Below are 27510 nucleotides of genomic sequence, written 5' to 3' on the forward strand. Positions count from 1 at the left end.
TAGCACTCCTTTGTAAAATTTATTTAATGCTTTTTAGATATGCTCAAGCAACACTGGTGGAAAAAAAAATGCAATTCAAAGCGTTTGCCTGGGATAACACTCAGTTCAATGAAATTCTCAATCATGTTACATAATCTTCATTTACAAATAAAAGAAAAATGTTTGTGGAAGTGCATAAACAGCCTGTGGCTGTGGGCTTCGATCTTTTCAGCCACAGGGGTGGAAACAGCATGTCTGTTCATCTACACAGCTACATCCAAAAAGCTATATGATGCAACTGGAGTCTAACCTTACGTTTTTCAAACAGATGTATCAATGTAGCACTAAGTCAAAACAATGAAATAAAAATCTGGGACAAAACAATTAACCTATCATCAGATGTCATATTTCTTAGAGTGTTGACTAATTACACTAGCAGATTATCAACTGCAGTATCAGTGCCAAAATACTGAGTTAGTTATTACACCTTTCCCTGTGTTTTTATGTACTACACAAAATCTTTAAAAAAAAAAAAAAACTCTGAAAAATATGAAGCTTAACTGCAAAAGAAATTAATGCAACAAAATGGTGTTTTTAAGTGCTAAAGAGATATGAAGCATTGCCTCTTCATAGTGTGCTAAAGAGCAACAGCTGTATTTCATTTTAACTTGACGTGCTTCAGATCTCATATTCATATAGGTATTTAATGATCCAAACATGATGGTCCTAAAGTATAATTACGTATATGAAGGCTCAACTTCATATGTAATCTTTTTAAAAAGATGCTTCAGTAGAAACCTTGATTTGTTTCTAACAATGAATAATCTCTTTAACAGTGGAAATGCTTTGGAGGGGTTGGAAACTATTGACCATGGATCTTGAGCACGGTTGATAATCAAATAATGTTATTCCTTCTTGACAGACTCTTTGCTTCTTCTTCCTTCCCAGTAGAGCCAGTACAAGGAGAACAGGTAGAGTGCAAGACAAACCATCAAATCATAGTGGTAAAGTGTTGCAGCAAACACAAGAAAGAAGAAGAAACAAAAGATTTTGCAACCAATCTCTTTTAAACCTGGAGTCTCACTAGACAGCATCTGTTCTTCACTATTCTGGTCAGACATATCTGCAGAATGAGAAATGTTCTGTTTTTCATTCTGCGAGTCATCAAGCCAATTTAGTGTTTTCCCCTCAGTTATTAAATGGTGAGAATCAGAGCCTCTCCCAGCAACTTCTTTGGTAGCCTTACTAATTGAAATTTCTGGCCTCAATGACTTCTCTTGCTTGAACTCTGCTTGATGGAAACATTGACCTATATTGCTTCCTCTATCTTCTCTAGCAACGGTTGTGTCTGAAGTGGAAGGTACTTCTTTTCTTTCAGCTTCAGGAAAGAGGCATTTATTAATATGTTTCATTTCATTTGGGAGACTTAAATCATATCCTGACTCGGCAACAACCTTTTCAATGACTTTGAATTCAGAGTGAATATATGGATGGTCCATGTCTGCTGTGAAAGACGACAGTGGAGGGCTTTTATAGTGGTAACTGGGAATAGTGTTTGTACCAGAAGTTGGTGTTTTTGTTTGAGTTTTGACATGCAAATAGGAAGGTGTTCCAAGGTAGCTCTCTTCGCTATAGAGCTCTGCCAATTCTTCACTGTAGCGATGCTTCTGGGCACTTTGGGAATATTTAGATACTTCTTCTGAATGTAAGCCTTGCCCCAAGCCTTCTTTCTTTTCTGCAGAAGAAGCTTTCACAGCTCCTTCTGCAGGCAGAATATCTCCAATGTCTGGTTTTGCTTTGGCACATTTTTCCCTGCTATTGCATACAGACATCGTTTCTCCTTGCAGTGTTTCATGTACACGTGCATTATAAATATCTAAAACTGATTCCTTTTCAAATTCGGTGTCATATAATACACCCACTGTGTTGAGTTGACAAAGAGCATAATGTGAACCATCATTTCTCCCTTCATGTGTATCAAACGCTGTTTCCTTTTCCTCTGTGGGCCTGTCACTTAGTGCAATCTCTTGAGGTAGCTTAGCAATTACTGCTTTTTCACTGGCAGACATTTTTTCTGGAGCACTTTCTGATGTTGTTTTAATTGTATAAGCTGTACCTGCTTCTGCTTTCCCTTTAATACTGTGCTCGGAGACAGGAGACTTTTCACAGCTTTCTGCCTCTTGGCAGGTAAATAACTCTTGGGTACATGAGCTCTGAGCCCCTGCATCACTCCCTGCTGCCCACCGCACCCCACTATCTGCTCGCTTCCACGCCTGTCCAGTGGCGTTTTCTTCACTTTCTGTCCCTGTCAGTCCTCCTTTATTTCCATTCTCTGTCTTTCCTCTGTCTTTTAACCTTGTGAATCCTCTGTGTTCCTGAGCATCTTCAGCTCTGCTTTCATTCTCTGGCAAGTAAGCCCCAGGTCCTGCTTGTGCAGGCCTGGCGCTGTACTTGTTGTCTTCATCTGGCAGGAACGATGCTCTGAAGGCATGTTTTCTGTGAAACTTGAAAGGCTCGGGTGCTTCTTCCTCTCCAATTAGTGCTAAATCTGCTATTTCAATGACTCTTTTCTCCTTCTCTGTATCAGTGTTATAATTCTTTTCTGACAATTCACAAACTCCTTTTTTGTGTGTACATTGGCTTTTTGTGGATTCCATTGAGACATCAGTGTATGCAAAAGTGTCGGTATGTAAATCTCCTTTTAAATGTGCCTGAACTTTGCTTTCAATCATCTCAATTTTTCCTTCGTTTTTGTCAGCAGTTGATGACAATGAATCCAGAGTATGGTGAGATATTTTTGGCACTTGGTGCTCTGGAGCTGGATTAGCATTGCCATCCAGCGTTCCTGTTATGCATGCTTTTAATTGCAAGGATTCATCATGCACTGAAGAAATGGCTGCTGGTCTCATTTCACAGGCCTCTTTCGAGGTATCATCCTCACTGATGAATAACCTCTCCATCATCTTACTTCCTGAGGCACTATCTGCTTCACCTCTTGTAATATCTTTGTGGCTCTCTCCTTGTCGGCTTGAGACAGTAGCCGCAGTATTGATAGCCTCATTCTGCTTTGTTCCAGGGAAGTATTTTGCCGATGAAAAGGTTTCACTGATACCAGTAGAATCCCAAGACTGTTTGCTGCTGCTTGCTGAGCCAGCAGAGTCTTCCTTTTCTGATGGGTGACTATTATAACCTCCTATGGAATACTTAGCATTGCCTTTTAATTCTTCTCCTATCACTTGTGAAGTATTTTCAGATAAGGAACTGATAGGCACTGGGTGCCTCAGCAAGTCACTGCTTCTTTCTACATGGGTTAGATTTTTCTCCAGTCTTATAGCTTCACTTGGAAAATTAACTGGTTCTGTTGTGTCTAAATTCCTTTCATCTCTGGAAGAGGTACCTTTAGCTCCTGTGAAGTGCTGATTTAGCTGAAACAATAGAATAGAAAAGAATGATCAAAAAAGGCTTTACAAAAAATGTGCCAGGCAGGATTTTGTCATGGAAAGTTTTGTTTTCGGTAACAAAGCTTTTATGGAAACGTGTTCCCAACCATTTGCAAAATTTGCATTGTATGTATTTTTTAACATAGGTAATGAGCTTTATGGTGGCGTTAAAAGGAGCAGGAAATAAAATAGAATTCAGAACCCTCTCTCTTTATTCATGAGTTCAGTAAGCTGCTAGTGCATTTTATACAAATTAAATCTGAAGAGAATATTCCCTTAAAGGGTGGCTAATTCATTCTCAGCACATTCGGTTCTAGGTTTGAAGAGAGAGAGGCATTGGGGAGGGGGAGGATTGGCACTTAAATGAGGGCAGTGATACAGTACATCAAAGCCTGGTAATGTACAGCATTGTCCAGTAAAACAAAGACACATTTCACACTGACAAATACTGTAAGGATTATCTTTGCTTCATTTCTCCCAGGGACCATTTTACAGGCTTCAAACCAGACTGATTTTAGACAATCTAGTAAGACATGAGTTGGAAATGAGATTAGTAAAGTAAAAGGCCAGAAACTAATCACTCTCCCTCCTAGCTCCCATATATCATATTGTATTATTCAGCTATGGCTGCTTGTCATTGCACTCTCTTTTCACTTTAGCACAGTCACACTGATAGCACTAGCTGATCAATTAGAGGCTAGCTTCTTGGGCACCCCTTTATGCATTTGCACTTGCTGTAGATACCCCCGTTACAGTTTCTCTTATTAATATGTTTTCTGCAAAGCCTCTGCAAACTATTAATAGTAAAACGTCACTCAAAGAAAAGTGAGGGAGCTAATGTCTCTGCAAATTCTGTTTTAATGACCCTCTGCCAACCCAGTGCTCAAGTGTATTTGAGTTCTTCGGTGATGCCAACTGTCAGGATTTAACAGTGAGATGCCTGTGTTTTTTTCCCCTCCTCATAACTGACATTTGCATGATCTCAATAATTATATGCAAATCTTACGATTTCCCCTTCTTCTCACATAAGGCTCATGTTACTTGTCAACTGCACAGCTGTCTTGTGAGCCAATGCCTGTGCGTTTCAAAGATTTGGTTGTATTTCCATCTATTGTAAGCCTTCATTGTTTAATTCATTAAAGAGCGCATAGTGCAAATTAACATCTAAATTATAGCTCCCCCTTCATTTATTGTACAGACAATCCTGGCAATTGATAAACAAACGGTTATATTTGATCCTGCTTTTTGTAACAGAGTGGACTGAGAACAACAAGGGATTTTGAGGTCCTCCTTTTTTATGTTTCATCATGAAAGAAAAAAAAAAGAGAGAGACAGGTTGACTTCCAGGCAGTGAAATATCCCACAGTAGGCAACAATTTTGAACTTTTTTGGAGAAAAGGCAAGAAAAAAATATATTCAAATAAGAGGAATTTATTCTCTCTCTATTAATGAGGAAAAAAAAAAATGGTTCTCATCTTCCTCTCCTGATCCAGCATTCACATTTTCACAGGTGATAGCTGTTATAATCTATGATTACAAATCTGTGCACCCAAATGATTGTGAGCTTAGAACAGACACGGAGAATAATAAATTGCTGTATGTGTCTCATTTATTGCTGTTTTTTCTTTCATACTGAAAAATGTAAGCCAAACCACACACATGCACACACACAAACCCAAATAGACTGAATGTTCACTCAGCATAAAATTTCTTATAACTAATTTTGTACCAAATGCTGATATAGAAAGATGTGCTATATAAATATATGTATTTTGTTCATATAGCACGTTACATAGTTACGCTTTGAAAACAACTAAAAGCAAACAGTAGCATAAATAAAAGAATTATATCAAATATAAAGCATTTCTACAAGAATGTACCTATCCCAGAAACTAGGATGACAGATCTTTGAAATATTAGCCTTCTAATTCCTTCAAACCGTCACTTAGAGCCTCTGGTAAAGAGGTAAAAGGGAGAAGTCATTAATTTAAGACCAGAAAAAGTTGATGCACTATGCTGAAATCAAAGCACCTTCTATTGTCGAATCAGTTAGAAATTCAATGAAAGTACAGACCAAGGCTTTACATTTGTAAATTAGTACATCAGTCAGCTCTGTTAAAAGGGGGCATTTCACCAGCTTTGAAGCGTAAATGGATTCATATCATTTAATACTGTAGATATAATTGTATAACACTTACCAGCAACTCTAATTCTTTTTCATCATCTTCGTGATCACCCTGGTTGTATTCTGCATTTTTATCTTTTATATTTTCATCAGCTGGTGCATTCTCTTTGTCTTCTGCTTGTGAACAAACAATCTCTGGGATGTTTGCATCTGAAGAGTTAACAAAAACACGCTTGAATAATTTCTATGGGATTATTTCTTACACTTCTTTAATTAACATGAACGCTAAGAAAGAACTAATTAAACCAGGTGTAGTACCTGAAGTCCTTGAATTATTCCATATGTCACCATCTGATGTTTCCAATATTTCTTCTTTGCTGTTAAACAAAAAGAAACTTTCTGTATTATTCTGCAGAAAAATATTGTTCTAATTGCTCTTAGACTCAGCTAGAAAGACAGCTGGTTAATTACACAAAATTTTGAATGCTCTTTGAAAGTCTGAAGATAACAAGCTTATCAAAAGTAGTTTCTTCGATTGACCTGATATTAACTTTTGGACAAAGAAAGAATTGGCCAAGAAAATGAAAATGTGCTGACCTTCAAATTACATTACAAAGCTGATGGGTTTTCCCAGGCCTTTTCTGAGAAAGTAGCACAAAGGTAATTAGATGGGTTATTGACAGGCAAGAGTAACTTTGGGGTCAGACAACAATCTGCAAAGATGCATGTTCACAGGAGACTGGAACTCTCACTTATTTATATTTTTCAAATATTTGTGTACAGAGCTTGCTAGAAAAAGACATATTTGTAACGTGAAACAAATCAAAAGATTATCTCTGTGTGCATACAGTATAGATCCTGTTGCTAAGCTGTGGATGGCTGATAGGAATGAATACTGCTTCCCTGAAGCCAATGCACTTTTTGTTTGTGCTGTTGTGAAAACAAAGGTCAGGTCCAACGCAACAAACACCTACAGAGAGATGCTGAGCACCTGCTGTCCTTATCAGTACCAATGCAAAATGATAGCAGTTGCAATTGTCTGTTCACATGGGTTGCAACATTTAGTAAAAAGGAGAAAAAATGTAAAAAGGATGTGACATATAAAATGTGAATTATTATGTCACTCCCAATGCTTTCACTATGAGCTGGATTTTTTTTTTCTGTAGGTTTTTAATTTATGCATTTTTCAGCCAGCTGTCCACCTGTATTACTGAAAGTTAGTTTCTAATTTTCAAATATTAATCTTTTCCTCCTTCTGTATTCTTCTAGGGTGGTTTTTTTTCCATTCAAATTGATATAACATTAACTCTGCCACTTAAAATGCTTAATTCAGAAGGAGGATGCTAAATTTATACTTCATTAAAAGGTACTACACACTGACTGTCACCAACTTTTAAGAATCCAGCCTTTCCAGGGATTGCCAGACAAAAGCAGACAGAAGATCATTCCAATCTAGCATCTGATCTCTGACCCTGGCCACCATCAGGTACTTCAGGGGGAAATGTAAAGTTCTTGTAGGAAAAGATATGGGGTAATCTGAATTGCCCTATTAAATTTTTTCTTGGGCTTTGTTAGACATTTGTCCTTAAGGCATCAGATTTAACACTCTTTCAGTGGTTCTTTTTTTCCCATTAATCACAATAATGCTGAATATTCTTGTTATCCATATGAATGTAACATCACTTTTGAGTTCTGCTACATGTATAGCCTCCACACATTTCTCCCTCTCCTACTCACACCAAGTTGTACTTTCCTCTGCCAACAGCTGCTGTAATCAGAATAATCTGCATTTCATCCTGCAGAGGCTGACAGAGAAAGACCTTTATTTTCAGATCTGTGCATTTTTTAAGGTAAAACATCACTGATTATTATTGATTCATCATTATATTTGTACTGTTACTGTTATATACTAATTTTACTCTTAATGTTATATGAAGAACCCTGTTTTGTTCCATCACTTTGCAACTTTTTCAGCCACCTGTGTCCATAAACCTAGCCATATGGAGTAGGTTGGGGCTTAATCATGAGACAGATACATACAAAAGTCTAGTTGCTAACGGAGTATCTGCAAAAGCCTTAAGTTCGGAACCAAAACTCTGTGTAACATGTGAGATGAGTCAAAAATAATGATCTCAAAACCACATGGGCTGAGCAGAAGGTCTGCTACTTTTAACCAGTGGGGGAAAAACATCTCAAAGCCTTCATTTGAATGTAGATTCAATAGGCTACAGATTCAGGGCTACCTGCAGCTTCCAGCTATATGGATATAACTCTCAGGAAGCAGAGGTGGCATCTTTTGCTGCTAGACAGAGTCCTCACCTGCTCCTTAAAGAAATGGAGTGTGACCCACTCTAGTCCTTCAAGAAGCACTCCCAGAAAAAAGGGATGCCTGTATATGAAGTAATAGTCTACTATCAATGGAGCTTGCATACAAAATGCAGTGGCACACTCAACTTCGATCACAGCCCCAGGAGATTAAAAAATACACTGCATACACATCCAAAAACTACTCAAGTGTCTGCTGCTCTTGAAGTTGGATGTACTAGCCTGACTCTTTAGCTTATTCTTCATTTCTAGAAGAAAAAAAAGGAACTGGATTCTGTCCCCAGTTGCACATGCTTCTTATCCAGTGATTATTTTTGTTTTTGACAAACACCTTTTTGGTGTAAAATACAGATGCTATTGAATAAGATTATTAAGAAGGAGAACCTCTTTCTGGATGTATATAGCTGCTTTGAGGTGGATGCCACAATGTGTCTTAGCTTCTGAGTCTCACTTTCCTAAGCACCTGTGCTCAGGCAGTTGTGTACATCACCCCTGTCATCACTGATGAGAGACTAACGCTTCTGAAGAGAAATTTGCTTCCTCTGTTTTGGACATCGCCAGTGAGATGGAGAGAGATATCCTTTGAAGGAGCTTCTCTCCCTCTGGAGGAACTGACCATAAAAGAAATCTACAGTGACTGCCTTAGGCTGAAATCAAAAGTTTTAGATAACTGAAATAAGCTGAACTGAATCCCACAATGTGACTCCAAATCCAAACTGGGAAGTAGCTAACGAGTTTTAGCAGCTGGGACTGCACCACATTCTATGTGACCTGAGCACCTCAGTTTTACTTGGCTGTGTTTGTCCCTTGTTCCAGTATCACCTAAAGCCCTGGACCACAGGTTTCTTTTCACAGCTGTAACAGATAATAAATATCAATGATAATATAATCCCACAGCATGAATCCACAGCAAAAGAAAATAGTGCACCATTTCAGGGTTTCTAACATGACTCGTTTCTTGTTGCACTGAATTTTGTAGAGATTGTTGCTTTGTAACCCGTAATTTGTGCAGCTCTGTCCTGCAAATGCTTGGCTACAGGGAAATGCAGTGCAACAACTATTTTCCTTATTTTACTTCTACATCAGAAATATCTGTCCTCATATAATTATTCTAGTGGGAAATCTGAAATTAACCTAAATTGAAGATATTATTAGTGCAGTCTTTGAGGATCACAGGATGCATAAAACAATTGTAATTTAACAACACTATTTTAATCCAAGAAATGTTATGAAGGTGCTGAATCCATAGTTGATATAACTTAAGAAAAATCTCAAAGGTATATTTAGACTTTAAAGAGTGAAATGTCTCCCCAAAGCCTATAAATACTGGCCATTTCGACAAACAGTGATAAATAGATAGGAAAAAAATCTCTACTATTAAAACATTTAATCAGTTTTTAACACTGCTTTTCAAGAGTATCCTTTCTTCTTTGTTCTCTATGGAAGCTGCTTGTCTAGTTAGTTAAGCAAATTGTTAGAATAATTCAGCTTTTGTGTTTTAAATTAAGTAACTCACTGGTTTTCAGGGATCTAAATGTACCTACATTGTGTACTGAGAGGCACAAAATTTTTAATTTTAGTCAGTTTAAAAATGTTTATTTTTACTTTTAAGTGGAACTAGATATTCCGACAAAAATGCAAGTTAGAAAAATTCCTGCTGTCAGCCAGTGCCTTTTGCCTCCAAAATAAGTACCTGCACACCTGTAGAAGCTCAGTTGGTTTTTTTCCCTTCGTATGAGCAGTTCCTCAGAAACTTAAGAATTTCTACCAGCTTCAAAAAAATTTTGCTTATATGATTCACTCTTGATGGAACTACCATTCATTTGGAATTTGAACTGAGTGATAATAAGAAGTAGGAATGCAAATAGGCTATGGGTATAATTTTGCCCTTAGACAGAGTACAAAGGCGAAGCTCAGGCACTGGTTAGTAGGACTGAGAGGACTGGAGAGTTGATGGACATTATGGAAAGGATTTCAACAGTCTCAAAGTTAAGTAAAATTTTAATCCCAAAGAAAAATGCAAATTTGAATCTTAAGGTGATCACCTAAAGATATGAAGAGTAAGTAGAGAACATATGAGTGATGTAAAAAAAATAAATAAATAAAAATTAAAAAAAGCATTGTTTTGTCTTTAGAAGTTATTGGGATAAAGTAATATATGGCAAGGATGTTGAATTAACTTTTTTTAGTTAAACAGGATTTTTAGAGGAGAGAGGTTTGACCAAGATTTCAGATAAGTTATGTATAATTCCACAATCAAAAGACTTCTCTGAAGCTTTTCTACCCCAGTGCTGGCAATGGGACAGAGTCTCATTTAGAGGAACAGTATGAGCAAGGTATAACTGATGGGAAAATAGATTAAGAAAATGGTATTATTTAATTCAGTCTGGGAGAAGAACTTGTTTAGATATGCTCCAGTTACGAGAATCAGATAATCTCCAACTCAAAATAGTGACAGACCCAAGAGAGGAAACAACACATAGTTGACATTCTTTTCTATTCAAATCTATCATTTTGGTCCAGATACTTTTGTAACAACATCAGGAGACAAGGAAAAAGATTTAGGAAAATTAAAAGTAGTGCCTGGCAACTTTGGACCCAGGTGTCTTCAAAAAAGTCTTCACAGTAGACAAAGCTTGAAAGAGAGAATAAATACAGATAAAGGAAAATGACATAGAAATGCCAGACTCACATGATAATATCTATCTTTGTTAAGATTGCTGTATTTCCCCTGTCTAAAAATCAGTTATCTGATCTATCTGGACTTCATTAAAGCATTTGTTACGCAGCCACATGGGAAATTTATTAATTAAACTGGAGAGGAGGGAGATCAGAGCAGGAGCTCAGAGGTGGGAGAGGAGCTCGGTGCCAAGCGGGGCCTCACAAGACCGGCTGCGCCGAGCTGGCAGACGTCGCCCTGGAATTCGAGAGGACCAGCCGTGTGATCGCTCAGTCATTTTATTACAGACCACAGCACAAAAAGTCAAAGTTAAATTAAATCTGTGGCAGATAGGAAGTTGGGAGACATCACCGTCACAGAGGAGGATTGAAAGAAATCTAAGGCCTGGAGGATCAGAATAATAGATAAGGGATGCACTTCAAAATTATGAAGTGCCAAGTTATACATTTAGGGACTAGAAAGAGTTTCTTCTGCAAAATGAGGGCTCAGAAACTGGAAGAAACAGATGAATAAGGAAAATTTGAGTTTGTTTTTGTTGGACAACATTTCCAAGCCACCGACAAGAACTGGCTGTTGTAACAAGACAAGCAAGATTCTCTGGTAACATATCAGGGAGGATATGCCTTGTAACAAAACATTTCCAGTAATTGTTCATAGCACAGCACCAGGCACTGGTAAGAACTCCTTACCAGTTCAAGAACTTCAGGAAAGATTATTTCAGGCTGAAACAGGCGCAGAAGAGGACTACAAGAAGATGAGCAGATGAAAATCATATCCAAGGAGACAAACAGTGCATTTCTATTTTCAGCTTAGCAAAATACAGTTGGAGAAGAGAAAGAAACGTCCTCTTTTAATAAATAATAAGAAGGTACGAAAGATATTAACCAGCAAAACTCTATTAATATATTAATAAAAAGAGAGCCCTGTGGAAACTTACAAGAAGATTTATAAGCATTAGAAAAGTACATCCTTTACCAATTTTTCAGTGACAGTAACAGACAGAGGAAACTGAGAAGGTCTCAGTATAGAAACATACTTTTGTGATTGGGCTCATGCAACATGTTTCCCTAGGGATAAGACTTCATAGTCCCCTATGCTCAGTCCAGCCCTATTTCATATACAGTTGTATGCCCTGAGAATTACACTTTCAGAAATGCTCACTTCGCCACAGAAGGTACTTTGGTCTTGTTTGAAATTGTTTGGGCCTATAGCCATGAGCCGCTAATCTTTCTGTAATGGGTGGAGTAGTTATAGTTTGTCGTGGTTTGAATTCACACAAATATTTTGCAGAGCTTGTATCTGCATGTTTGTACAACCCGCCACACAATTCACATTGTTCTGTGTTGTATGCATTTATTCCATTTCTGAACACTTACATTGCAAGATATTTATTTTATCAAATGTACCTGTAAAATTCTTTAACTTAATGCCACTTGAACAATTTTATACTGGCTCTTATTTAAAAGAAAATGTGACAACACTATATTTAGTCTGAAATTTAAAAAGCGTGGTGATGTAAAGACATGTAAAGTCTATATTTAAACAAGTATTTATTTAAAAACATACATAAGAGAGAAAAAAAATGATATAATTTTGTTTAAAAATCTAGATAAGATTAGACCGTCACTGAATCTTTCCTGCTTCTAGTTTCTAATTCAAGGTGGATTCAAAATCAAAATGATTCTCTTCTACCTTGAAGAAGGAGTGAAGCTAAAATAAGAGAGGCTAGTAATATCTAAGTGTTAACTAAACAATAATTGTTTTATTTTCGAGTCTAATTTCTAGATGTAAGAAGAGACTAATGTGGTATTAAAATTTGATCTGGTGCTGTAAATAGCTGGATTTTCTGAAGAATGATGCTGCTGTGATGTAAACAACATGTGAGATGCTTGAAAAGAAATAATGAAATGTGACAGTAATGTTTTAGTGAGAAGCAGAAGAGCAAAAAACAAATTTGTGCAGGTAAGTGTCTGGGTTTGAGAAGTCACTGGGAAATCCTTCAGAGCTGGAGAAAGACGTAAAGACTGGGGGGCAGGGGAGTTGGGGGTTGAACACTGTTGATTTGGTTTCAGTATGTTGAGTATCATTACCAGCAAAAGGACTAAAAAAAATCAAACCACAAGAAATACTTTTAAAATTGTGTGCATACATTATAAACAGAAAGCCTGTAAAATACTTGCAGTAGTTGGGTTAAAATAACATTCCTGAGAAATGAAGAAAATTCTTTTCATGAGGATTTTCTACAGGCACTATTGAGCAACAGTAATATTATCTTCAATGTCATTAAAAACCCAAAACAGTTAAAAAAAATAAAAAACACCAACAACTAAGGAAGAAGGGATTTGGGAAAGAAATAGAAAAGGCCAAGAATGCATAAAGATCAAAATAAAATTTTAACATTTTATTAAATGTATGACACAGTAGAAGACTGCTTTGTTGGTTTAGATTTTGTTGTTGTTGTTTCCTTTTTTCCCTGATACCAAGCCTGTAAACAGTTGGTACTCTGGAAAATTACATTTAAAATATTGCACTGCTGGTGTTAAAATACCAGCGTGACAGGGGAGTCAATATTAACAACACCAAAACGTGCAGAGGAAAAAATGGGGAGAAAAAAACAAACAAACCTGTACTGTACACAACAATAAGAAGAATAACAAAAACCTTAAGCTTGATCTTTGTCTCATTATTCTGGTGAAACTACCACTAGAGGTATGCATCCCTGCTATCCTCTGGGATCTCAGCAAAAATCATGTCCTGGCCTGTCTTTGTACAGCTCTTGAAAGGGATTAAGGATCCACCAAGAATCACAGTGTGTGGATCTCTGTAACACTTTTCTAGTGATGAATTCTCCATAATTAGTTCTATCTTCGTCACTGAATATATGAACTGAACATTTAATGAGTAAAGATAATCTCATTCCTTGTCTTCATAAGACTAAGTCTAAAACTCACTATAGGGACAAATCTCTTCCTGGTTTAAATTGAAGCCTGTGTTATCAATTGTCGAAATAACAGCTATGTAATGAAAACTTCCAGATTTCTTATGACATTTATATGTATATTAGTCCCAAGCCCCAGCACTGCCAGAGAATCCAGTGTAGCTCAAGAAGGAGATGTACAACCTTGGCTTGAACCTGCTTTTGTGCTTCCTATGGCCTTGCTTCCATGTGCCTCAGCACAGGCTGGGACTTTCAGTTAGCATGAAGATGACAGGGAGGTTGAGGATTATCAGCCTATGCCCATTCCTACACTGTTGTAAGAAGCAGAGAATTTCTAGCCCAGCTGTATCCATTGGAGGGACTCCAAACAGCCTCCCCATAGAGCAACGCTTTCCCTGCAATTTCAGGGTGCTTCAAAGTAAAGAGGCCACAAAATAACTCCAGCAGAGGAGCATGCAGATAGATTCCTTTATGGTCAACCACCCATAAGCTGTAGAGAGGGATCATGAGGTGCTCAGTCCCTGCAGGAGAAAGTCAGGCTGCTGGGTGTCAGGGTCTAGCCTGCAACTCCAGGGCTGCCTGCAGCTTGCACCTGCCCAGGTCTTGAGCTCCCTGCAGCTAAAGAGAAAGAGCCTTCGGAAAGCTAAGGAGAGAATTCATTGCTGTTGCAGGAACTGGTGCTTATTTCTGACTTGTTTACCTGCATATTTTGTCTAAACGAAGGCAGAATATTATTTTTATGAACAGTATGCTCTCATTTGGAATTGACACTAATGAATGCAAGGCCTTTCCCCCTCTTGTTTGTACCATCAAATTAATTAGCTCTATTGTGACACCAGTATTTTTCTCAAGCAGTTCAAGGCTTGAGCATTTTCCTTTCTTTTTCTAAAGGGCATCTTCAGTGCCCTTTATCTACCATAAGAATCATGCCTCACTTGGATTTTTCACAACTAATGCTGTTTATTATAAAAACTGATTGTGATGTGAAGATTGTTATACTGTGTGGCAAATTGCCCAAACAATTACTGTAAATGCATAAGCCATAAACTGTACTGCCAAGGACACTAGTAGGTTAGCTTCTATAAAAGAAACAATTAGAGTCTGAGGTGAAAATAATAGAGATGAGATGACAGTTATTGAAAAGGCAGAACATCCAGTTTAATGTTGTAAATATAGGTTTGTGGATTACACTGATGGTTTTAAAGTGTTCATGTCTTATTGAATGGAATAGAATATTACATACTTAAGAATGGGACTGTAATTATTATTCCTTTTTAATTGTGATGTCTGATGCATTTGTGAGCAGTTGTTGAGAACATCCTCACATTATACTGATCCTAGTTCTAAATTATCATCCTGCTCCAAGGGTTTTCTTTTTTTTATTTTACTTTTGTAGCATTTTGTTGTTCAGGGTCTGTTCTGAACAAAGTATTTTCTCTTGAGGAACTTAGAGTGCTTAGAGGGTTACAGCAATAATTATTTCAGTTTCAGCCTACACACTTCACTGCTTTAAATCATCATTATAAGTTTCATCCCTCAGCAACTCCTGCTGAGACATTCTTAAACTCCTAAAAACCATTAGATAAGAATAGCTTATCTTTATAACAATTTGTATATAAAAGTATTGATAATAATTTGCTAGAAATTAAGGCTATGTATTTTTTAGAGGAATCATCTAAATACACGATAAGTTTTTATGCTTACTAAAGAATTTCAGTCATTTGAACAGGATTTGTTTCATATGAAGGAAAAGTATATGCACTGTACAAGAAGATGCATTGCCATAGACTTTGGCAGATGCAGAAAATATATTTTAAAAATATATGAAAAGAAATACTACTACATGAGAAAATTAAAGAGTCCTCAACTCTTCTAAGAGAGGACATAGGAATAACATTCAAATACTGAAACCTGTGGTGTTGGCACTTGCCAACTTGATGCAGAATTATGATTGACCACAGTGACAAAGGTCCTGGGCATGCAAAATCAAAGCTGGGAAGAGCCTGTCCATGATTTGCAAGGACAGGACAAAGTGAGAAGCAGAACAAAGACACCAGCCAGAAAGAAAGGCCATCAATGTCAACACTGCAGCGAATGCGATCTCTGAAGTACCAAATCCATTAGTAAGTAGAAAAAAAAAAAAAAGAAAGAACAGTTAAAGTGGCTCTGAAAGAAAGTTGCAAGGGAATTAAGTGCTCGGCTGTACCACCTTTCAGGGAAATGTTCTAAGTCATTTTCAGGCTTTTACATATTGTTAAGAGGTGCTGATCTTAATGCTTGCACTTGAAGTAGGGGCATTGCAGCCCTGCTGGAATCCATCTGAGGAAGGCTGAAGCTCAGGTAGCACTGTTTCTTAGTTCTGGTCTTTCAGTTTGCACTCCTGATACATATCCATGTCATTTGCAGGACAATTCTATTTGAAAATATGGCCAATTCCTACTTCAGTAGTTTTGGCTTCGAATGATTCCTCTTTGTGTGTTTTGCGTGCCTGAAAACAGCATTGCTACTGCATGTCAATTCAGTGTGCATGTTGTGTGTGGTAGTACCACTGTCTTCTATTTCTGTTCAGTTTTTTAAGGAGGTATTTTAAAAACAGAAAAACAACAGAAAAAATAATTTAAACAAACTGGAAAATAATAGTTTAAATTGTTTTGATTAGATTCTAAACCAATTGAGATTACAAGGGAAAAGATTCAGAAAATTAAAGGAAAAAGTGCAAAAGAACAGCCATAATTGAATGACTGTGTGAACACTAACTAGAAAATACAGATCTCTTTTTTAATATTATGCCATTACAAAAGGTCCTATTAGAATAAAGCTATATGTAAAATCAGAACCCTTATTACAAATCTAGGCCAGATTGATTTTCTTATGTGACCTTCAACTACCAACAGAGTTAGAGAAGGCTCAATCTAGTTCTTAGTAAATAGGTGTCACCAAACAAACAGGACTGACACTAATTAGCTCCCTTGTTGATAGTCAGGACACAGAGGGTAGAGGCATGGAGACAGAGTGACCTGTTCATCATTAAGTGGTAGGTGAGGATATTTGCACACTGGCATGACTGTGGTTTGCAAAGCAGCTACCACTTTGAAACTATACTGTGAACAGAAGACTGTGTTATCAGCTTAGCAACCCTCATAAGCAGTTTGCGCAAAAATAGTGCCAAAAAAATCTCTATTTAAATATATGAAATTTAAGAAAGAGAACATTAATTAGCGGTATTTTCCTACCTAGAGGACATACCTCTTAGCTTTGGTCATCTCATCTAAGAAAAGGGGCTGAAACCAGAAAAAAAACAAAATGTGAGCCTGGGAAAGGGCTATAAAAGACTGCCAGCAGCTTCTAAACAAGGAGAAACTGGAAAAAAGTTTGGAAAGTGAAAAAAGATGTTGTGGATAAGTGGTATACGATATGATGATTAATAGTACCTAGGGGGACAATTGATCAAGAGAGCAGCTGTGAGGGAATTTGAATGTTTTTTTTCTTTTCTTTCTTTTTTTTAAAAAAAAAGAAAATTCCCAGTAGGATTCAGACAATGTTTGTAATAAACCTATTTTTATTAAGATTATTGGATTGGTACTATCCAGGGGATTATATTTTCCAATTACTAATATTTTCATTTTTCAGTCTTAGTTTATGATTGAAGCAGGGACATAGGTGGCACAGAACAAAATGCATTGGCCTGGTTTGGGATGAGAATAATCATAGCCTCAAAGCAAACAGAGTCCCAAGAAATTAGTCTTTATTTTCTAGCTCATTAAAAAAGACCTTGAGTTTTAATAGCAAAACATTTGTACTTTTTTTTAAAGTACAGTTGAATATCTGTCCATTTGAAAAATTTATTGCCTGTATTCTGAAATGGGAGCAAAACTCCAATTTGGTGCCGGATTCTAACCTTTAACATAACCAAGTCTACCCTCAAATCTCATTACTATAGGTATGAAGAATACAGAAAACCCCATGCATAAGTCTCAAGCCACAGTAACTAAGAACAGGAAGACTGCAACTTTTGTCAGAATTTGTTACAATTCTGTCACGATTGTATGTTGAAACCAGTGGGGATGACTTGCTGCAGAGCTCTCTTGTACACAAATAGGTCAAAAAACTAATTTGGTCCCTCCACAGATTGGGCTTGATACCTCATCAAAAAAGTTTTTTAAGGAGAGATTCCCTTGGGTAAGGCTAAAAGATCTATTGACAACTCGGTTGTGAATTAGCAGTGCATCACTTTGCTACTATGGTGACTATTTCCAAGGCCAAAAAGAGAAAAAAAATGACTCAGGAGTCGAGTTTCCTAAGGTCTAAGCTTAGGCTGAGGCTTGTCTGAAAGGGCCATGGTCAAAGATTAAAATGATGTTGTAGAAAGGTTTTGGAGGTGGAGAACCTCTGTTCTTCTCTTGCTTCTTTTTCTCCTGCTGCTTTAAAAGATGCAAGGAGAAAAAAGCAACTACCATCAACAAGTCTTGCATTTCTCCCAAGTCACATCTATTTAGGATAGCTCACAGAGGAAAAAGACCTTGCATTCTGTGGTACACAGTGTAAAAAGAAAAAAAAGAAAAAAAAAGAAAAAAAAAAGAGCAGTCCTCTACCAGCACGTCAGGGGACAGTCATTTCCTAAAGGCTGACTGCAGTATGCTGAGGCACGTACACAGGAAGATGACAGATGCCTCAGAGATAGATGGCAGTCAGGTGAGGCTAAAGCACAGACTGCCACCCTTGGAGCGAACAGAATGGGCGACCACAGAAATCCTTAGTCAGTCACTCTTGAGAGAGTTCTGCTATGATCTAAAATTTGGAAAGCACTTCTAAACTCAGTCAATACCCCAACAGGCTTAAATATCCAGGTGTTATCACAATACGAAGAGACTTGTGTAACATTGTTTTCCATATGTTTTCTTACATATGGAAAGGAAGTCACAGAGGAAGAAGGTCACAGTGTGATGCACATCAAGAAGATCTGGAATGTAATCTAGTGGATATTAGTACAGACTTATTGGAGTCACTGGGAAGAGAGAAAAACTGACAAATTCCACAACCCTCTATGATATGAAATGATCAAGGCTTGAACATCTTACACTACTAGCAACCATAAACTTTATTATGGGAACAACTGTTATGCATCAATGCAAAATTTACAGGCAAATTCACTCGTAAGTGCAAAGTACGAAAGAACTGCCAGTTTTACCTAGTCTATGTGCACTCCTTACAGCAGCACTACATTCAGTTGCATAGTTCCGTGCTCTTCAGTACTCTTTAGGACTGTTATTAGTAACCAGTAGTAATAAATCTTTTGGGTTTACTGTCAACAGTATCAGCTGGCTCCACAGATCAGGAGGTGAGTGGAGACACAGTCAGAAAACCAAGCCCCCCATTATGCCTTGGCATATCAACTAATATTTTCGTGTGTGTCACCGAAGGCCTAAGGATCAAATAGCTATTTCTAACATGCTCCCTCAATGTTAAAAGGTCTCGGCTCTTCCTTTGCCCTGAGGCAGGGACTGCATTTAACTTGCAAAATACTTGTTTGTGCCATTTTTTTTCTATCTTTTGTGACTGAAAAAATAATCAATTCATAATCCATATAAAAAATATGATAGGTGATTAGTTCTCTGGAGTTACATTGTAGCTGAATCAATTGCTTCAATTTTAGAGCTGGATCGTGGCTTAAAGTTCATAATCAGAACAAACAGCTCAGATGACACTTAGTGAATGCATTGATTAAATATGACTCTGACTCTAGTGCTCTCAGTTAATGTCTCACTGACTTTAAACAAGTTTCCAGGACTAACATTTAGCCGAGACAAGGTGAATGTGATTGAACAATTTCATTTTTTTTTCCAGTTGAACATTTATGACCTGCAATACCTGGACAATGGACAGAAGACAGATCACTGAAATGTTCTTTACCAGCCAGGGGCAATTTGCAAAATAGATGTCTAACTAAACAAAAGAATCACTGAACAATGGAATACAGGATTTCCTTTAGCAATATATTTCTATTTGCCCAAAGGTATGCCACAAGTATGACTAGCAAGTGTCTATGTGCCATGTGCATACCATTCTCAGCCATAACTTAACTTCCACCTGTTTCTTCTGCATTTCTCTGATAGTGTTCAAAACCTTATGCTATTATACATTATATATATATCCTTAGAGTCTGAGATATTTCATAATTCAAATATTAAGTGTGTCTGGATTTTGAAATACTGTGATTAGACAGATAGAAGAAAAGCCATCTTAAATTACTGAGTGTAGTTGCTTTCTGACCAAGTAGGATAGAATATTTTTCCAGTGGTTTATCTTAGCTTATTTTAAATGAGTTTGGAGAGTAAGTCTGTAGCAGTTTCCTCAAAATATAAGTCTACAGAAGTATTTCCTAACATTCAGCCTCAGCTCCACAGCTTGCTTTTATCGCTGTTGTCTGAATAATATGTTTTAGATCATCTTAAATAATTACCCTATCTCCCGAATAATTGTGCTCCTGAAGTACCTTGAGAATTCTCACTTTTGTGCCTGTGCTGTCTGCTTCTACAACTGCCAAAGACTAGCACTGACCAGGAGGCAAGAGAAGGGCTAGGAATACTAGATTAGATTCAGCAGCGGAGGAGTTCTGCTTTTAGCTGGCTCCCTGTGAATGGATAGCTTTTCTAGCAGCTGCTCTCCTGGTAAAAACAGAGATTGCAGTCACTTCCTAATAATAGAAATAAACTTTAGTCAAATCCCAAATCTGTATGCTGATCAAGGTGTAACTTGTGACTTGAGATGCCAGAAACAACCTTGAAATTAAATAGTAGTACATAAAGAAGACGCATGTTTTAACACCTCTCTCCTTTTCCCTTTCTGATTATGATGTGAAATAATCAAAAGAACAAGGATTAAAAGGGAACATAATTTAAATGCCGTATTTTAAATGGACCAGCTGGGAATAATACAGTTGTTCCTCATAGCAAAATATATGCAAAGTTAGTTTCAAATGTCTTCCTCAGAAGTCCTAGATTTTTAACGGTTTGTGGAAAAGGCCAAGAGGAGGTGATGCAGAACTGCGTTGATCCGGACAACCTAAACACAGGCTTGCCATCTGCCTGTGAAACACTGACTGAGCACAGCGAAGGCTTGCCAGGCTGTATCACAGAATCACTGAGTGGCTGAGGTTGTCAAGGACTTCTGGGTCCATCTGACCCAATCTCTGCTGCAGCAGAGGCACCCAGAGCAGCGTGCCCAGGCCCGCGTCCAAATGACTTTTGAAGATCTCCAAGGAGGAGACTCCACAAACTCTGAGCGATCTGTGCCAATGCAGTGTCACCTGCACAGCACAGGAGTGCTTCTTGGTCTTGAGAGAGAACATCTTGTACTTTAGTTTGTGCTCATTGCCTCTTATCCTTTCACTGGGCATCACCAAAATGAGCCAGCCTCCATTCTCTTTGCGCACTCCTTCCAGGTGTCTATATGCATTGAGGACGTTCCCCCCTTTTCTTCTTCAGGATGAACCATCTTCTCCCAGCACTCCTAGCCTTTCCTCACAGAAAAGGTGTTCCAGTCTCTTTACCATGTTCATGGATCTCCTTTGGACTCTTTCCAGAGTGTGTCCATGTCTTTTTTGTACTGAAGAGCCCAGAACTGAACATAGTACTCCAGGTGTGGCCTTACCAACACTAAGAAAAGGAAAGGAAAGGATTGCCTCTTTGACCTGTTGGCAATACTTTGCTTAATACAGCCCAGGATATCATTGTCCTTTTTTGTTTTGTTTTGTTTTGTTTTGTTTTTCTGTGTGTGTGTGTGTGTGGCAAAAGTCATTGGTGACTCATGTATCTGTATCTTCCTTCAGCAATATAATTCCTTTAACTTTCAGGTACAGTTTGGGGGATGACCTGCTGGAGAGGAGCTCTGCAGAGAGAGACCTAGGTGTCCTGGTGGACAACAGGTTGGCCATGAGCCAGCAGTGTGCCCTTGTGGCCAAAAAGGCAAATGGCATCCTGGGGTTCATTAAAAAGAGCGTGTCCAGCAGGTTGAGGAAGGTGATCTACCCTCTACTCTGCCCTGGCAACTCTGCCCTGCTCCCTCATCTGGAATACTGTGTCCAGTTCTGGGCACCCCAGTACAAAAAAGACAGGGATCTCTTGGAAAGAGTCCAGTGGAGGGCCACAAAGATGGTGAAGGGCCTGGAGCATCTCTCCTATGAGGAAAGGTTGAGTGAACTGGGTCTGTTCAGCCTTGAGAAAAGAAGACTGAGAGGGGACCTGATCCAGGTCTATAAATATCTAAGGTGTGGGGGGCAGAATGGAGAGGCTGGACTCTTTTCAGTGGTGAGTGGAGACAGGACAAGGGGAAACGGCCGGAAACCGCAGCATAGGAAGTTCTGCATGAATGTGCGCAAGAACTTCTTTACAGTGAGGTGACGGAGCACTGGAACAGGCTGCCCAGGAAGGTGGTGGAGTCTCCTTCTCTGGAGATGTTCAAGACCTGCCTGGATGCCTACCTGTGCGACCTGCTGTAGGGAACCTGCTTTGGCGAGGGGATTGGACTCGATGATCTCTGGAGGTCCCTTCCAACCCCAACGATTCTGTGATTCTGTGATTCTATGTTTCCATCAGAAAGCAGATGAGACTGGAGCTGAAGGCAGGAGATTACACGTACGCAGAAAAAATTCTCTCACTGACAATTGCATTCAGTATTTATACTCCTGAAATCAGCTTTGATGGACTACAGGCCAGGGGTTTTTAATCTCTTCCTTCCTATCATGCCTTGTACACAGAGCAGCTTTTGTACAAAACATCACCCAGTTTTATGTTCTGTTTTAAAGAGTCATCAGAGAGGAAAGCAAATTGATATAATACCTTTCAGGGAAAGATACAGACCAGCAAATATTAAACAGCACAGGACATTAAAGTGATACACCATCAAAGAACTAAAAGGGGGCAACTCTAACAGTTATGAAAAACATACTAGCTTTCCCTTGCTTCTCAGAGAACAGGAATCCAACTATCCATTTTAGCCTTTTGTGAAACGTTCCTCATACTTATCAGCCATTTTTCTGGTGCTATCGTTTCTGCTACTCTTTGACAGATGGCAAATCAGAAGCAGGCACCGAAATAGGGCTCAGCGTCACCAGTGACAGGAAAACAGTTTGCAGGTCGTTATCACTGTGCCATGCACGTGCACCATGATTTACAGGGGTTTGCTTCATGCAACACATAGCCAGTCCTGGTCTGATCATATCAATGGAGGAGGCTGTGTTTCATAACATAATCTTGTAATCTGAACCTGAGGACTAGGAGAAATTTGTGTTCAAAATCATTACCCATGTCCCAGAAACAAGAGAATCAAACAAAAGGAGGGAACAATAGAGTTGATAAAATTCAGTTACATTTTTCTAAATGTTCAGATGTGGTTTATATGATAGAAATTAGAATTGTATTCTGACAGAAGCTCTCTTTTTTTCCAGTAGCAGCTTTCAAATCTTTGGGAGTCAATTTTTTCCCCCAAGAATATATCAGTGAGTATTCATAATTTAAATGCATACTTTTAGATAGACTAAAAGATAATGTAACTTATTCAAATATTATTTTTTCCAAACTACATTTTGTGCCTGTTAATCTTTTCAGGATTTTTGGAAAATGACAAAAGCTGTTAAAATTTATGTTGAAGAGAATTTTAGCTTGGAAAAATACAATGAGAGGCAAATATTTTACGAAAGTTTGAGAGACTATTTTTTCATGTCTAGACATAGAAGCCAAAGCAAATGAAACATGGAATGAATAGGCATGTGGTTTTGATCATCTGAATCTAAGTACCTTTCAACATTAATTAATGCATGCAGAATTAGTTTTGCCTTTCGCTATCAATTTTTTCAGGTGCGACTTTTGAGAGTTGAGTGCAGTTTTATTTCATTTTTAAATAATTATGTCAGAAGCCATCTCACTGCCCTTATTCACACAGCTTTGTCCTGGCTCGTGTTCTTAAGGGCAACCTGGCACAGTTTCACTGTGTTTCCTCAGTAACTTCCTCTAAACATGCATGTTATTCCTTTCATTTAACTAACACAAATAATCCCTACTAATGACAAGCCACACAGCTATGCCCTAGAGTGGATCGGACTATCTGTATTTAAAAAAAAGAAAAAACAACTATAATTCTTGAACAGTCCTAGTTTTGTAACTGAGGAGGTAAATCACTCATTTTAAGAGAAGGGATAAATATCACAGAGCTAAGTATAAAAAAAAAAATGGTAACAGGTTTCTAAAATTGAGCAAGGGTCCTAAATAAATGCTGTTTTTAAATATCCTTATATCTAGGTTGTTATAAAGAAATCATCAAATTAGGTGCCTACTTTGTGGACATGGACAACAGTATTCCTTACCTGTGTTTTCATTGTGTGATCCATAAATGAAATTATTACTTCTCTATATATCAGCTTGCATTGCTGCAGCTCCTACAACCACCAGTAACGGTCCAGCACCCCACTTTACTAAATGTTCTATATACATGCATTAGAGCATATATACACTCTGCAGAGTTTATAATTTGAGCATAGAACAAGAGGTGAGAGAGACAGGCTGGTGGAGGAAAGCAGGGAAACAGACACCACTGTTCAACATGATATGAAGTAGTCACAGCACATCAGCAGCTTCACTTTGCCAATTTTGGGGAGTTTGTTTTTCTTGAGCTTTTTTATAGACATCAAAGCAAAGAAGTTTTAATGAGGGTCTGAAGGAGAATAATGAGGTATTTTTGCAGATGTCTGCAGGGTGTTCCTCCTCACTCAAAGGGGCAACATGTACAAAGACACTTTGAAAAACAAGTGAGCAATGGAGGTTGGCATCTTAGTTCTTTTGAAACGAAAGTCCCTGATGCTGACCTCATTTACACTGGTGAAAGCTGTAACTCCTGTGAAGTCAATGAAGTCCCTGTAGCATAAAATTGGTCCTGGATTGCAGTCTGCCAGAACTGTCTTTCAGAAGCCATCACGACCACTGAAACCCTATTTCAGAAATACTTTGAGCTCATTTTTGAATTTATTGTGAGGTATATTTGCATCCCTCTACCACTAAAAGGTCTTGAAAGTGTGTGTTAGTAAGCACTTGCCAAAAATGTGTAATAGAATTTAATGTAAACAAGAATATGACCACTTTGATTTTTGTATTGCAAATTGTCATGTGTGTGCATGACTATATATGAACAAATATGCATGTGCATAAATGTATATGTACATATATGTGCACACAGCACACACATACATACATTTATATACATTCCCTTGCATTCTCATGCGGAGGGATACAACTTCACATCTCTGGTAGGGAACAAGGTAATTAATTTTGTACTAAGAAATAGCATGTTATCTCCATTCCTATTTTTTACATATCTCTGTGCCTAAATTACTTATGATGCATTCATTATATACATGCAGAAGAGCATGTCACTTCAGAATTTTAAGGGAATAAAACAATTTTCACCACTTGACCTCAACTGCCCAGTTGTATCCAAATGTGCAGGTCATATCCAAACATAGCTGGAAGCCCAGGACCCCTTAAATGAAGGCTCAGCCATTTGTGTCCATCTCCTCCATGTGAGCTACCTGAACACAGGCTGAAATCACACTGCCTGCATATGCCTGCGTTATCTGATATCAAGGCCCTTCTACAGAATACCTCAGGCTATCTTATTTACCCTGAGTGCATCATGTGACACTTCGTGAAGGACAGATGCGACGTACAGAACCAGGCACAAATGTCAGGATCTGGCTGCGGGGTAGGTAAATGTGTCACTCCCTCTTCTCTCACGTACAAGGATATTCCCGAGGGAAACATGAGTGGGATGGCCCCAGAGCGGGCTTGGGGGACATCTCCTGGGAGAGGTTTGTGGTCTGGCTATGAACTGGGCCTTGGGATATCCCAGGGAACTGGTCCTGCATTGGGAGGGTGATGCAGACACTAAGTTGCATTGCAGGCATCCCCTCACAGGACTCACAAACAATCAGAGCTGCCAGAGGCTCTCAGCACAGCAAGCTTGGCCTTCAGAAGTAGAAAGGGCAGGGAGGCTCAGCTGGGGATAGCCCTGGAGACCTCCTCACTCCTCAAAGTCCAACCACTGCTGTGTTTTTATTTCCCCTTCCCCACTAGTTCAGTTCAGTGGAAGAGCACAGCCAGTTAGAACCTGGGAAATCAAACAGCACTGTCTTGGCAAGACTACAGGAACTAAATACGCAACATAAATTCAGTTCTGGGAGCTAAGTATTGCAGAGGACACTGCAAGTAACATATCTGGTTCTGCAGAATCTACAGATTTATAGGAAACACACTGAGCAAAAACCTGAGAATTAGATTTTCACAATCGACATTTCTCTACTTAAAGAGAAGAAAGAAAAGGTGTTAGAAACAGAGTAGGAATCTAAAAGATGTTATTCCTGAGCTTATCTCTTTACATGGGGCCAAGGTATATGTTAAGTATACTGCCACTTTTCAGTTAGGAGAATACTTTACTACATTTAATTGATGTATATATACTTTTTAATATGTTATCAACTATGCTTTATAAATCTTTATTCATTTCACCATTTGTGAAATAAAAACATCAAGCAATGGAAGGAAAGCAGATTTGCTACTTTAAGGTACCACTTACAGAACAGACCAGACAATTGTAGAAAAGTTTGTACTCACTATTCTAATTGCAGTAGGACCCTTCCTTGAGTTACCAGTTTCCTGGACCACTATTGCCATTTTTTTTTTTATTGGTGAGATGTTGAGAATGAAATATGAAACAAATTTTGTGAAAATCCAGAATCACATTTTTTGCTGTTAAACTCCCATAGACTTACCAAGAAACTGAATGTGAAGTGTTTTAACAGTACGGCTACCTCTAGAGCAAACTAGGCTTACCAGCTCACTGGTGTCAGCTCAATTTATGTGATTCAGAGATCAAAATCAGTGCACTGCACATAATTTGTAGTCCTTCACATTGCTTTCCAAATGAGTGGCATGCTTGTCATGGTATTAAAATTCTAATGTTTGCTCTCAACCAAACTGTCTACAGAAAATTCTACCTAAATATATTCGATAATTTTATTAAAAAAAATTCTTATCCTCATTTATCACTTTTAAAAAGCAGCATGGGATTCTTAAATCCAACAACCACAATTAGAAAGTTAGAATTATTCAACTCTATTTTAAGTTACCAACAGAGAAGACATAACCTCACCTGCTTGGTGCCGTCTTTAAGCAGCCTTTAAGATGTCTATCAGCACTTTCTTTGTGTGGTTTATCATCCAACTTGGGCACAGTTTCTTTCTTGTGACAAATCAGTGTGTAGTTTTTGTCGTCGTTGTTTGCCCAGAAGGTACCAATTGATGTTTCATATCGTATACAGAATTCCACTTTGGCTCCATCTCTCTGATAAGGAGGCACCAAAGAAATCTTAAAGCAGAACTGGTCAGTTTCACTGCCACAAGAATTAGGCATGAACTCTGCTAGGATATCGTAGTAACTGGCCCAGTCATCCAGTGTCATTCGAACATACACCAATTTTTCAAAAGACACATTGAGGACTCGTATAATGCCGTTCATACAGGTAATCCCAGGCAGGAACACAATTGACTCCAACAGTACTTTATGTTCTCGCACTTTTTGCAAAACTTCTTCTTGGGAAGTAGGTAATGTAAATAGCTGAGTTAAAAAAAATTCCTCTTGAGTGAAAGCGTCGTCTTCTAAGTCATTATTTTGTGCTATGTTTGGAATTTCCCAGCTATCAAACTCTTTAACAGACACAAGATCAAACCCAAATGCATCAGCAAATGAAACCTTTCTTGCAATGGTGGTAGGAGCATCTGCCTCCTCTTCCTCTGAAGAAGCAGAATTCCGCCTTCGGGGAAGTGGAGAGAAACGGTGTTTAATGTCAGGTTTAACATCTTCATCTTCAGAAAAGTAATCGTTTACAGTAGGGACTTCTAATAAGTTAGCCTTGCTAACCTGACTAGGTCCTTCGAAAGACTCCATTGGGCTCTCTGATATAAACTGAAAGAGAACTG

At 38.2% G+C, this 27510-nt stretch overlaps 1 protein-coding gene across 1 annotated transcript; it reads right to left on the minus strand.

The window, feature by feature from the left end:
• PPP1R3A (protein phosphatase 1 regulatory subunit 3A) lies at window positions 1–27510 on the minus strand. Its single transcript, XM_052667947.1, has 4 exons — window positions 26685–27510; window positions 5863–5921; window positions 5618–5754; window positions 1–3404 (listed from the first exon to the last, which is right to left on the minus strand). Exons 1-4 carry the CDS (start codon window positions 27476–27478, stop codon window positions 885–887), a joined length of 3510 nt encoding a protein of 1169 aa, XP_052523907.1. The 5' UTR covers window positions 27479–27510; the 3' UTR covers window positions 1–884.

The sequence above is a fragment of the Tympanuchus pallidicinctus genome, unplaced genomic scaffold (genome assembly GCF_026119805.1).
Source record: "Tympanuchus pallidicinctus isolate F22 unplaced genomic scaffold, pur_lepc_1.0 scaffold8, whole genome shotgun sequence".
NCBI classification, from domain to species: domain Eukaryota; kingdom Metazoa; phylum Chordata; class Aves; order Galliformes; family Phasianidae; genus Tympanuchus; species Tympanuchus pallidicinctus.

Coding starts and splice junctions, on each gene's coding strand:
- PPP1R3A (XM_052667947.1), bottom strand. CDS start 27,478: ATGGAGTCTTTCGAAGGACCTAGTCAGGTTAGCAAGGCTAACTTATTA. Junction 5,922..26,684: donor TTAAAGACGGCACCAAGCAG/GTGAGGTTATGT, acceptor TTTGTTTAACAG/CAAAGAAGAAATATTGGAAA. Junction 3,405..5,617: donor AAAAAGAATTAGAGTTGCTG/GTAAGTGTTATA, acceptor CTATTGTTTCAG/CTAAATCAGCACTTCACAGG.